Source organism: Pseudophryne corroboree, chromosome 5 (assembly GCF_028390025.1).
Source record: "Pseudophryne corroboree isolate aPseCor3 chromosome 5, aPseCor3.hap2, whole genome shotgun sequence".
Taxonomy (NCBI): domain Eukaryota; kingdom Metazoa; phylum Chordata; class Amphibia; order Anura; family Myobatrachidae; genus Pseudophryne; species Pseudophryne corroboree.
Window position 1 is genome coordinate 181,890,965 of NC_086448.1, and position 13,067 is coordinate 181,904,031.

Genomic DNA, 13,067 nt, shown 5'->3' on the forward strand with positions numbered 1-13,067 from the left:
CTTTGTGGCAGATGTATTAAGCCTGGTGAAGTGATAAAGCAGTGATAAGTACAAGGTGATAATGCAACAGCCAATCAGCTCCTAACTGTAAATTTACATATTGGAGCTGATTGGCTGGTGCGTTATCACCTTGCACTTATAACTGCTTTATCACTTCTCCAGGCTTAATACATCTGCCCCTTTATTCCTTATCACAGCTCTATATCTGGCATTACAGTATGAGGCTTTATTCCATATCACAGCTCTATAATTGGCATTACAGTATGAGGCTTTATTCCATATCACAGCTCTATATCCGGCAGTACAGAATGAGGCTTTATTACGCAGCACAGCTCTATATCTGGCACTATAGTATGAGGCTTTATTCCATATCACAGCTCTATAACCGGCACTATAGTATGAGGCTTTATTCCGTATCACAGCTTTATAACCGGCAGTACAGAATGAGGCTTTATTCCACATCACAGCTTTATAACCGGCACTACAGAATGAGGCTTTATTGCATATCACAGCTCTATAGCCAGCACTACAGTATGAGGCTTTATTCCATATCACAGCTCTATATCCGGCGCTATAGTATGAGGCTTTATTCCATATCACAGCTCTATATCCAGCACTACAGAATGAGGCTTTATTCCATATCACAGCTCTATATCTGGCACTACAGAATGAGGCTTTACTCCATATCACAGCTCTATAACCGGCACTATAGTATGAGGCTTTATTTATTTCATATCACAGCTCTATATCCGGCACTACAGGATGAGGCTTTATTCCATATCACAGCTCTATAACCAGCACTATAGTATGAGGCTTTACTCCATATCACAGAACCGGCACTACAGAATGAGGCTTTATTCCAAATCACAGCTCTCTAACCAGCACTACAGTATGAGGCTTTACTCCATATCACAGCTATATAACCGGCACTATAGTATGAGGCTTTACTACATATTACAGCTCTATACCCAGCACTATAGTATGAGGCTTTACTCCATATCACAGAACCGGCATTACAGAATGAGGCTTTATTCCATATCACAGCTCTATAACCGGCACTACAGTATGAGGCTTTACTCCACGTCACAGCTCTATAACCGGCACTACAGAATGAGGCTTTACTCCATATTACAGCTCTATACCCAGCACTATAGTATGAGGCTTTACTCCATATCACAGAACCGGCATTACAGAATGAGGCTTTATTCCATATCACAGCTCTATATCCAGCACTACAGTATGAGGCTTTATTCCATATCACAGCTCTATATCCAGCACTACAGTATGAGGCTTTACTCCGTATCACAGCTCTATAACCAGCACTACAGTATGAGTCTTTATTCCGTATCACAACTCTATAACCGGCACTACAGTATGAGGCTTTACTCCATATTACAGCTCTATGCCCGGCACTATAGTATGAGGCTTTACTCCATATCACAGAACCGGCATTACAGAATGAGGCTTTATTCCATATCACAGCTCTATAACCGGCACTACAGAATGAGGCTTTATTCCATATCACAGCTCTATATCCAGCACTACAGTATGAGGCTTTATTCCACATCACAGCTCTATAACCGGCACTACAGTATGAGGCTTTATTCCATATCACAGCTCTATAACCAGCACTACAGAATGAGGCTTTACTCCATATCACAGCTCTATATCCTGCACTACAGTATGACACTTCATTCTATATCACAGCTCTATGTCCTGCACTACAGTATGAAGCTTTGTTCCATATCACAGCTCTATAACCGGCACTACAGTATGAGGCTTTACTCCATATCACAGCTCTATAACCAGCACTATAGAATGAGGCTTTATTCCATATCACAGCTCTATAACGAGCACTACAGTATGAGGCTTTATTCCATATAACAGCTCTATATCCAGCACTCCAGTATGAGGCTTTACTCCGTATCACAGCTCTATAACCAGCACTACAGAATGAGGATTTACTCCATATCACAGCTCTATATCCGGCACTACAGTATGAGGCTTTGTGGCAGATGTATTAAGCCTGGTGAAGTGATAAAGCAGTGATAATGCAACAGCCAATCAGCTCCTAACTGTAAATTTACATATTGGAGCTGATTGGCTGGTGCGTTATCACCTTGCACTTATCACTGCTTTATCACTTCTCCAGGCTTAATACATCTGCCCCTTCATTCCTTATCACAGCTCTATATCTGGCATTACAGTATGAGGCTTTATTACATATCACAGCTCTATAACTGGCATTACAGTATGAGGCTTTATTCCATATCACAGCTCTATATCCGGCAGTACAGAATGAGGCTTTATTACGCAGCACAGCTCTATATCTGGCACTATAGTATGAGGCTTTATTCCATATCACAGCTCTATAACCAGCACTATAGCATGAGGCTTTATTCCATATCACAGCTCTAATACCGGCACTATAGTATGAGGCTTTATTTATTTCATATCACAGCTCTATATCCGGCACTACAGGATGAGGCTTTTTTCCATATCACAGCTCTAAATCCGGCACTACAGTATGAGGCTTTATTTCATATCACAGCTCTATAACCGGCACTACAGAATGAGGCTTTACTCCATATCACAGCTCTATATCCAACACTACAGAATGAGGCTTTATTCCATATCACAGCTCTATAACCAGCACTACAGAATGAGGCTTTAATCCATAACAGATCTATAACCGTCACTACAGAATGAGGCTTTATTGCATATCACAGCTCTATATCCAGCACTACAGAATGAGGCTTTATTCCATATCACAGCTCTATATACAGCACTGCAGAATGAGGCTTTATTCCATATTACAGATTTATAACCGTCACTACAGAATGAGACTTTATTCCATATCACAGCTCTATATCCAACACTACAGAATGAGGCTTTATTCCATATCACAGCTCTATAACCAGCACTACAGAATGAGGCTTTAATCCATATAACAGATCTATAACCGTCACTACAGAATCAGACTTTATTCCATATCACAGCTCTATATCCAGCACTACAGAATGAGGCTTTATTCCATATCACAGCTCTATATACAGCACTGCAGAATGAGGCTTTATTCCATATTACAGATTTATAACCGTCACTACAGAATGAGACTTTATTCCATATCACAGCTCTATATCCAGCACTACAGAATGAGGCTTTATTCCATATTACAGATTTATAACCGTCACTACAGAATGAGGCTTTATTCCATATCACAGCTCTATATCCAGCACTACAGAATGAGCTTTAGGGCTATTTTCCACTGACCGGTTTTCCCCGGATGGCATAAAGCCGCCGGGAATTTTACCATGTACTTTTTTTTAAAGTATTGTAGCACCTAGCAACTTTCAGGCGACACGATTGCCGTGTCACAGCCATTGATATCCACTCACTAGGACGGCTGCCATCCGGCTGCAGTGCATGCCCACAACATTCAACACTGCACAAAGCAGTTGTGTGCGAAAGCCACTGACCACGGGCAAAAAACGGGTGGCTATTTCTCTTCCGGGGAAAACCGGCCAGTGTGAACTAGCCCTTAAACTACAGCAGACACTAATCTTTTTTTTCTCCGCTTTGCTTAGAATTAATATGTTCAGGAGAGGTAAAAGAAGAATAAAATGAGAATGGCAGCATATGCTGCAGTCCACAGCTGCTCTAACATGTATTGATGTGGATTGCCTATGTTACGTTACTACTGTAGAAAATATTACCCCAAATTGCTGACCGTGTCTGTGTGGGTGCCAGATATGTCTAGATGTGAATGGGACTACCGGAAACACTGGTTCAATGATGCCTGTCACCTGTAAATGTATGCGATCATTGGATAACCAAGCCATGTCCCATAACTGATATATCAAATCTGGTTATCGACAAGTGTGTATATGAGCACCATAACATATTCTAGAATAACAGTGAACATATTCACTAGTATGTATGCATGTATCAAAACAACAAATACTTCCTTTTACACTACAGCTAATTTGGCATAAACGAGACATTCTAAAACTGTCCATGTCTTTTGGAAGATTAAAATTCTGTTAAAAACTCTGCCTCCCTTTTATGGGAACTTTGTCAACTTTATCTAGGTGCTAAACAATTCATTACCTATATCCTTCTTCTGTACCTAAAAGATAATCCTCTAGCTAGCTGAGGATTGTGGGACTTTCTTAAGAATGGAGCTGGACGGCGGCGGCTGCAGTACAGACTACCTTGTGCACTGCGGCTGTGGTATACGGTGCTGCTGCCAAACAGCACATATCTTAAAATACTGTACATCTATATATGTATGTTAGTATGTGCTTAGCGTTCCCCCTGCACAAGGCAGGCTGGAGCTGGAGTATCTGCTACATGGATTGCAAATCAGAATTTCCTTTCCCAAACAAGTGATGACACTAAATAACTCACCTTTCCAAGCAGCCCTTTGTCTCTAGATAAGAAGCCTCCGCTGTTCTTAACAGCAACATCTAGTGTTCTTCTGTGGAGTTCTGGCAACGACACACTGAACTCAAAGCTGAAAATCAAGCATAGAAAAGAATGCAGTGTGTCACTGCGTTATGTGGCATAACACCGAATAAACGGAAATGCAAGGGCTCTTTCACACAAGTGTTTCGGTTCTTTTGGAAATAACATTTTGGTGTGTTTAGAAGTACGTGTGATCTGACAAAGTACTGCAATATTTCTCATTTGTGCTCCTGTGAATTATGCATCTGACAGTTTTACACAAGTTTATTGTATCATGATGTAATTCACATCAATCAAATTCAGACTGGCAACCCTGTACAATAGAAAACTCTTTACCACTTCAAGATAGAAACATAGAAACATAGAATTTGTCGGCAGATAAGAACCACTTGGCCCATCTAGTCTGCCCCTTTTTTTTTTTTTTTTTATCTCTAACCTTAATTGATCCTTATTTCTTTGTAAGGATATCCTTATGTCTATCCCATGCATGTTTAAATTGCTCTACTGTCTTAGCCTCTACCACCTCCGATGGGAGGCTATTCCACTTGTCCACTACCCTTTCTGTGAAGTAATTTTTCCGCAAATTTCCCCTGAACCTCCCCCCGTCCAGTCTCAGTGCATGTCCTCGTGTCCTATTGCTTCTCTTCATTTGGAGAATGTTTCCCTCCTGGACTTTGTTAAAATCCTTGATATATTTGAAAGTTTCTATCATGTTCCCCCTTTCCCTTCTCTGCTCCAAACTATACATATTGAGATTTCTTAGTCTTTCTGGGTATGTTTTGTGATGTAGGCCATGCACCATTTTAGTTGCCCTTCTTTGTACAGTTTCTAATGTATTAATATCCTTTTGAAGATATGGCCTCCAGAATTGAACACAGTATTCTAGATGAGGCCGTACCAATGACCTATACAGTGGCATTATTACTTCTTTCTTTCTGCTGCTGATTCCTCTCCCAATGCAGCCAAGCATCTGACTAGCCTTCCTCATTGCTTTGTTACATTGCTTACCTGCCTTTAAGTCATCTGAAATAGTGGCTCCTAGATCCCTTTCCTCCTCAGTAGTTTCCAGAATAGTGCCATTAATACTATATTTAGCCTTTGGATTTTTGAGACCCAAGTGCATGATTTTGCATTTTTTGGCATTAAACTGTAATTGCCACACTCTTGACCATTCCTCTAGTCTACCTAGATCCTCAATCATTTGTTTTACCCCACCTGGTGTGTCTACCCTGTTGCATACCTTTGTGTCATCTGCAAAAAGGCATACTTTCCCTTTAATGCCATTTGCAATGTCACCAATAAAGATATTAAAAAGCACTGGTCCAAGTACAGATCCCTGGGGTACTCCACTGGTAACATTTCCCTCCTGTGAATGCACTCCATTTACCACAACTCTCTGTTTTCTATCCTTCAACCAAGATCTTATCCATTCAATAATCCTAATATCCAATCCCAAACTTTCAAGTTTATTTAGCAGTCTGCGATGTGGAACAGTGTCAAAAGCCTTACTAAAGTCTAGATAAGCTATATCCATGGCTCCACCTTTATCCATCACACAGTCAAAAAAGTCAATAAGATTTGTTTGACATGATCTCCCCCCCAGTGAATCCATGCTGTTTGGGATCCTGTAAATTGCCGGATTTAAGATAATCTACAACTCTTTCTTTTAAGAGTGTTTCCATCAATTTCCCTACTACTGATGTAAGACTCACTGGTCTGTAGTTGTTTGCCTCTTCCTTGCTTCCACTTTTGTGCTGTGGGACTACGTTTGCTCTTTTCCAGTCCTCTGGAATTACTCCTGTAGCTAATGACTGGTTGAATAATTCTGTCAATGGTGCTACCAGCACCTCTTTAATTTCTTTTAGTATCCTTGGATGTATCCCATCTGGCCCCATAGATTTGTCCACTTTCAGCTTTGAGAGTTCTGTTAGGACCTTCTCCTTTGTAAATGTACTTGTGTCATTTTCCTGAATATCCCTGAAACTTAACTGTGGCCCCTTCCCCTCTCTTTCAGTATTAAATACTGAGCAAAAATAATTATTAAGATGATCTGCTATTAAATTGTCTCCCTCAACAAGACTCCCAGTGTCTGTCTTTAGTTTTATTATTCCGCCTTTTGTTTTTCTCCTTTCGCTTATATACCTAAAAAAAGTTTTGCCTCCTTTACCCACTGACTGGGCCATTTTCTTCTCAGCTTGTGCCTTTGCACATCTGATTACCTTCTTAGTATCCTTCTGTCTAACAAGATATATCTCTTTGTCTACATTATTTTGTGTCTGCTTATATTTCCTAAAAGCCATCTTTTTTGCTTTCACAATATTTGCTACTTCTTTTGCAAACCACACTGGCTTCCTTTTCCTTGTGTTTTTCCTAACACTTTTGATACAAAGGTCTGTTGCCTTTAATATTGCACATTTTAATGTTTCCCACCTCTCCTGCACGGCTTCCAAGTTCCTCCACTCTACCAAAGAATCGCTTACACATTTTCCCATCCCTACAAAATCAGCCTTCCTAAAATCCAACACCTTTGTTTTTGCATGGGAAGATACTATGGTGTATAAGAAATAGGGTCCGAAATTGGGATGTTGGCCTAGCAAGAATGCCTGTATTTTTAAAGCAGCAATCACTTACGAGGCAAAACCAACCTGGCTTTGCACTGTAAATGATTGCCACTTTTTTGGGGGGCCATTCTCGGCTGACATCCCGCACCTCCAGCAAACTCGGACTCTATTACATATACCTCTCTATAGTTTAAAAACTGGCCCTCTATCCTGCTGTATGCTTCAGCACTTTCCTAATGCATTCAATTCAGAGATCCATACTTACTGGGCCTGATTCAGGGATGTACTGAAACCTGATGGTTTACATACATCTCCGATGGTAAGAGATCTGCACATGCGTGTATGCTGCACTGCGTGTGCGCAGATCTCATCCTCCGGGATCGCATGCAATGCCCCCAAGCCACAGCACTGTCTGGCAGCTACGCGGGGACAGCGACGGGCAGACTTGGAGAAAACGTTGATGTGTTGTCCCTGTTTTCTAAGCGCACTGAAGACAGTGGCTACATTCTTGGTTGTGGCTTCACTGACTTCAGCTGTGGGAATGTTCCGGCCATCTTTTGTAACTTGAGGGCTCCCACAGATGATCCGATGTGGTGTTCTCGGATGCAGCAGCAGATCACAGAAGCCGGCAGGATAGGTGTATTTACACAAGACACCTGCTGTGGCAGTGGTATATTATCACACAGCCGCTGCATACAAAGCCGCAGCAGCTGTGCAATAACAACCATCTCTTAATCTTCCAAATCTTCTAAAAAGTGCTAGTACAATAATAAATACATAAATAAAGCAAATTAATACTTTACTGGAGGGAGTAAAAGAGAGGACGTACGTTTGATCAAATACAGGATTTAACGTCTTCTTATACACATGGGTTTTTCTTCGACCTGACCTTCGTTTGTCTGGCAATAAATACATTCTAACGTATGGGTCAGAGCCATCTTCAGAGAACGCTATTAGGTTTCTATAAGTGGATAAAAAGATAAAGCAAGGACTTAAATATTTATGGAACACCAATGCACATTGCAAATGTATCGTTCACCAGGACATATTATAAAAGGAATAAGTAGTATACACAAAATCTACATGGCACCCATAGCAACCATTTAAACTTGCATTTAAAGCAGTACTTGTTCTCTAAACTACATTTATACCCTGTGAGTTCCATTTGTGATTTTACGGCTTCTTTCACTCTTACCGGCAGGAATGTACCACAACCATGAGCTTATTTCTGTGAGAGCTGTGCCGAAGGGTTAGCTGGATCTGTCCTAGCGGGGACTGGCCCAGGGTTGTCCCACTGAAAACAGAAAGAGCACAGGAAATTAGCAGCCGGTAGGTGTGTAGTGTGTGCGCAGAATGCATTCATTTGCTATCACGAGATAATTGTATGAAGATTTTTAAAGGTGAAAAGAGTACGAAGAGGTTTTCATTTTATTTTTAAATAATATTGCAATCTGCTGCTTATTAACATAATTTATCACATTTAGGTAATATTGCCACAGCCGTGTCTGAGCTATATATCCAATGTGAACCAGATGTATTACTTATTGTGCTGTATTATAGTAGTTATTATAGCTGAAGTAAGGATTTTAATATTAGAGTTTAAAAAGGAAAAGGGACAATAGTTTTTAGGAACAGTATAATTCGTGTCAGCCTTGAGAAAACTTGTAACCTGACCAGCTATAAACTAGGTCGACACATGAAAAGGTCAACATGAGGGTTTTTTTGGTGTCGTTTTCTCCGTAACATAACCAGGAACTCCAATTAGTGCACCGCATGCCCTCGCTCCACTTCCGCTGCGCTCCGCACAGGTTACTATTCCCAATCGTAGCCAATTCATGTTGACCTTTTCATGTGTTGACCTGTCCTGTGTCAACCTCTTCACAGTATCACTCTTTTTTCCCATGTCGACCTTGTTCGCATCGGCCAATAGTGGTTGACCTACTGACTGTCGACCTACACTCCGGATACCATAGACGATTAGTATGAAATACATACTGGATGTAGAGTTTTATTTAGAATAAACTGAGTTAAGTCAGTTTGAATTGTGCATCTGGCAGTTTTTTCTTTTTAACATAACCCACACCGTACACTGTGTACAGAATACCAACACCCCTTTCTCACCAGCAATAAAACACTATAAAATGAGGCATGAGCACTCCTGAAGCTGGATAATCGGTAGAATGAAAAACCCTCGTCTGCCACCACCCGAAAAGTTATATTTATGATATAGATGGTAAAGACTTCATTAAAAAATGCTATTTCTTTCTTTTTAAAAGAAGTTGGTGTGTTTCATAGATTCACACAGAGAATACATTTTTTTGGGGGGGATTTATGGATAATGGCAGTGTCTGCAATGGAGCTCGAATTTGCGCAGACAGAATAAGAGCGTTCCCAATAAAGCTGGTGCGGCTTGTGAGAAGTGCAGAAACAAGATTTCATTCTACAGCATTAGATTATTACTTAAAACATTAAAAAAAGACAGGTGCACATTCTTAAGGTTCAAGTCCAGAGCGTTAGACACCCCGGCCCAGCACAACCCAACCACCCCAAGGCATCATCACACTAGTAAGAAGCAGCATTTTATGTGTTAGAAACTGTTACATTAATAAGTAGCAGTTGGGTGCTAGAAGTGTTTCATACAGATGTGTCTCCATACACGCAGTGCGAGATTCCTGAAGTGAGTGAGCCGACACGTCCTGTGCAACTCCGTTAGCGGCGGGCGGCTTTCTTTGTGCTGGAAATGTATCTTATGCGCATTGCTATGCAAATAGGACGCAAAAGCAGCTTATGCTGATTTAAACGATATGCAGCATGCCTATATTCTCTGTGCATCTGTGGCTGTATCTGCATACAAAATAGTATGTTACAGTGTTTACTAGGAAAGCTCTGTAGTGTACCGTTTCATATGCACATACAGCCACAGTTCCACACAGAATATAGTCATGCCGCATATCATTTTAATCAGCAATGTGCATCCTTAATGTGTGTCCTATTCGCATAGTAATGCGAAATACGCTTTTTAATGGGAAAAGTCACATGATAAGATGCTTGGCGCTACCAGGTTACCCCACGGCATGGCATAAGTAGAAGAGCTGTTTTACATACCAGGAGGCTAGATGTAAGCTGACACATCTGTAGGTAGAAGTAGTAATTAAAGTGTTACATAAGTAAAAAGCAACTGATATGCTAAAAAGTGTTACAATAACGATGCCCTGAAACAGCCTGGCCACACCAACCCCATTCTAAATACTGACATATTATATACTTTTATTCAGGACTTTTAATTCCTAGTGCCTATTTCAATATGTAGACTGCAAATGCAAGGACCCTATACTAATTAAAACACCCAAGGACAGGTGGGAGAGTTGCTAATCCAAGCTGAAGGAGAGTCTGTTAGATTATTAGCATGAGAAAAGGGAATGACGGTTGCACATTCACATACTTGCTGCCCTAACTGGCACACAGTTGTTTCTACGTCACTAAAGGACCACACTATTGCACCAGCTCAGAGCTGGCAGCTACCGTCTACCTGTCCTATATATTTCATGGGACCTATTTTGCGCTTCCATGTTGCATAGTGGCAGATACGACATACATTAGGTCTAAACATTAGGTATGAAAATATAAAAGTTTTACCGAAAGGTGTGAAACTAAAGTGAATTGACGTGAAGTGATTTATGTTTGCACTGTAGTCTCCTGAGAGGTGCAAGTAACCATGTACCTACCTTGAAATTGCCTTGGTGAACCAAACACAACTTCCTGTGCATGTAAACTGCATCAGCAGAACAGCGATGCATGAAGACATGGTGATGGAAACTTACTTTTGAAGTTGTCGCAGCCGTTGCCGGAGCTCCTGGGTGGCTATGGGCAAGGATATATCCGAGGCGATACTGGGAGTGGGCTCTTTCATGGACAGGTGTGAGGGAGAGTATGTAAAGCTGGAACCTGAGAGGTTGGAAGAGCTTTTGTGTAGCTCTGTTGGTCTCTGGGGACTAGCACTTGGTGAGCTCTCTTTCTCCTTATTTACACTTGTTTTATTAGCATCTAGTTTTGGTGTTGGTGGAGGCTTCTGTGTCTCTGCTGTAGTTGATGAGGTTGAAGGTGTTGGAGTTTTCCCCTTGAAAATGGACGGCCTCTTTACTTGGGAAGTATGTTGCTCATCAGACGATCGCACAGGTCTATCAACATAGAGGATCTACAAGAGGAAGATATCAGTGATTGCTACAGACACAGTTTGTCCAGTGATTTCCTCCTTTACACTGTCAGCTTCTAGGAGTTAGCCCCTTTGGTTTCCTACTTAACGGCTATATCTTGGCTGTAACAGGTCTCATAAGTGGCTTCCCGGGGAGCTGCCAGGAGAGACCAAAATTGGTCCAAACAATTAGTTTTTATACTGGAAATTTTAAATCTGCTAATACTGGACACACACTGCTGAGGAAGGTATTGGACACTCAATGCTGTGGTGGGTGCTGGACACGCAATGCTGCGGTGGGTGCTGGACACGCACTGCTGAGGAAGGTGTTGGACACGCACTGCTGAGGAAGGTATTGGACACGCAATGCTGTGGTGGGTGCTGGACACGCAATGCTGCGGAAGGTATTGGACACTCAATGCTGCGGTGGGTGCTGGATAAACAATGCTGCGGTGGGTGCTGGACACACACTGCTGAGGAAGGTGTTGGACACGCACTGCTGAGGAAGGTATTGGACACGCAATGCTGTGGTGGGTGCTGGACACGCAATGCTGTGGTGGGTGCTGGACACGCAATGCTGAGGAAGGTATTGGACACTCAATGCTGCGGTGGGTGCTGGATACACAATGCTGCGGTGGGTGCTGGACACACACTGCTGAGGAAGGTGTTGGACACGCAATGCTGTGGTGGGTGCTGGACACGCAATGCTGCGGAAGGTATTGGACACGCAATGCTCTGGTGGGTGCTGGACGCACAATGCTGTGGTGGGTGCTGGGCGCAAAACGCTGCGGCGGGTGCTGGGCGCAAAACGCTGCGGCGGGTGCTGGGCGCAAAACGCTGCGGCGGGTGCTGGGCGCAAAACGCTGCGGCGGGTGCTGGGCGCAAAACGCTGCGGCGGGTGCTGGGCGCAAAACGCTGCGGCGGGTGCTGGGCGCAAAACGCTGCGGCGGGCGCTGGGCGCAAAACGCTGCGGCGGGCGCTGGGCGCAAAACGCTGCGGCGGGCGCTGGGCGCAAAACGCTGCGGCGGGCGCTGGGCGCAAAACGCTGCGGCGGGCGCTGGGCGCAAAACGCTGCGGCGGGCGCTGGGCGCAAAACGCTGCGGCGGGCGCTGGGCGCAAAACGCTGCGGCGGGCGCTGGGCGCAAAACGCTGCGACGGGCGCTGGGCGCAAAACGCTGCGACGGGTGCTGGGCGCAAAATGCTGCGACGGGTGCTGGCGGAAGGTACTGGACACAATGCCGAGACAGCTGCATGCTAGGTGAAGATCCTCTTTAAGAATCTGAATTCACAACCACTACCACGACAAGCCCATGACATTCCCATACCATGCCCATCATACAGAATATCTTTGTGCGTCTATTCAGCCGCCTCCCACTTACCGCCAATACATTCTATAGGTAGTGTGGCTCAATCTGTTCTGCGATTCTGTACGCAGATAGTGAGGGACGCATGCACCATGCAAGTTCTTAGAGATTCTGATGCATGTGTGGTCGCACAAGAAATCTAAGTCACCTGAACATCAGCACTGCGTGCAGCTTAGAATAACCCCTGATGTCTGTATATTGGAGATGAAGAATCAATTATGTAAAATACTGATACATTTGTACTGCTAATAAATAACCAACCGCTGTGCTCTGTGATGCAGCCATCTCTCTGCTGAAAACCGAAGCTCAGACCCCAAGGCACATTCAGGCAATGTAAGAAAGTGTCACACAGGGACTACGTAAAGGAATATGCAGGACTACATAGACTTTTATCTGTCCCATGTGCCCAATTACACAAATTGAGAATCAGGTCAGTGCTATTTCCAGTCATAAAATGTCTCAAATCTATTGTCAATTAATCCG

General features: G+C 43.0%; 1 protein-coding gene across 5 annotated transcripts in view; it reads right to left on the reverse strand.

Moving 5' to 3' along the window:
* ESYT2 (extended synaptotagmin 2) overlaps nucleotides 1-13,067 on the reverse strand; it is a 269,954-nt gene that overhangs the window by 29,464 nt on the left and 227,423 nt on the right. For all 5 annotated transcript variants that reach the window (XM_063921918.1, XM_063921916.1, XM_063921915.1 and 2 more), the window contains 4 exons: nucleotides 10,850-11,223; nucleotides 8,224-8,322; nucleotides 7,858-7,989; nucleotides 4,411-4,516 (listed from right to left, as the gene is read on the reverse strand). In XM_063921918.1, the coding sequence (XP_063777988.1) occupies nucleotides 4,411-4,516; nucleotides 7,858-7,989; nucleotides 8,224-8,322; nucleotides 10,850-11,223 (711 nt within the window). The remainder of the gene's footprint in view (nucleotides 1-4,410; nucleotides 4,517-7,857; nucleotides 7,990-8,223; nucleotides 8,323-10,849; nucleotides 11,224-13,067) is intronic.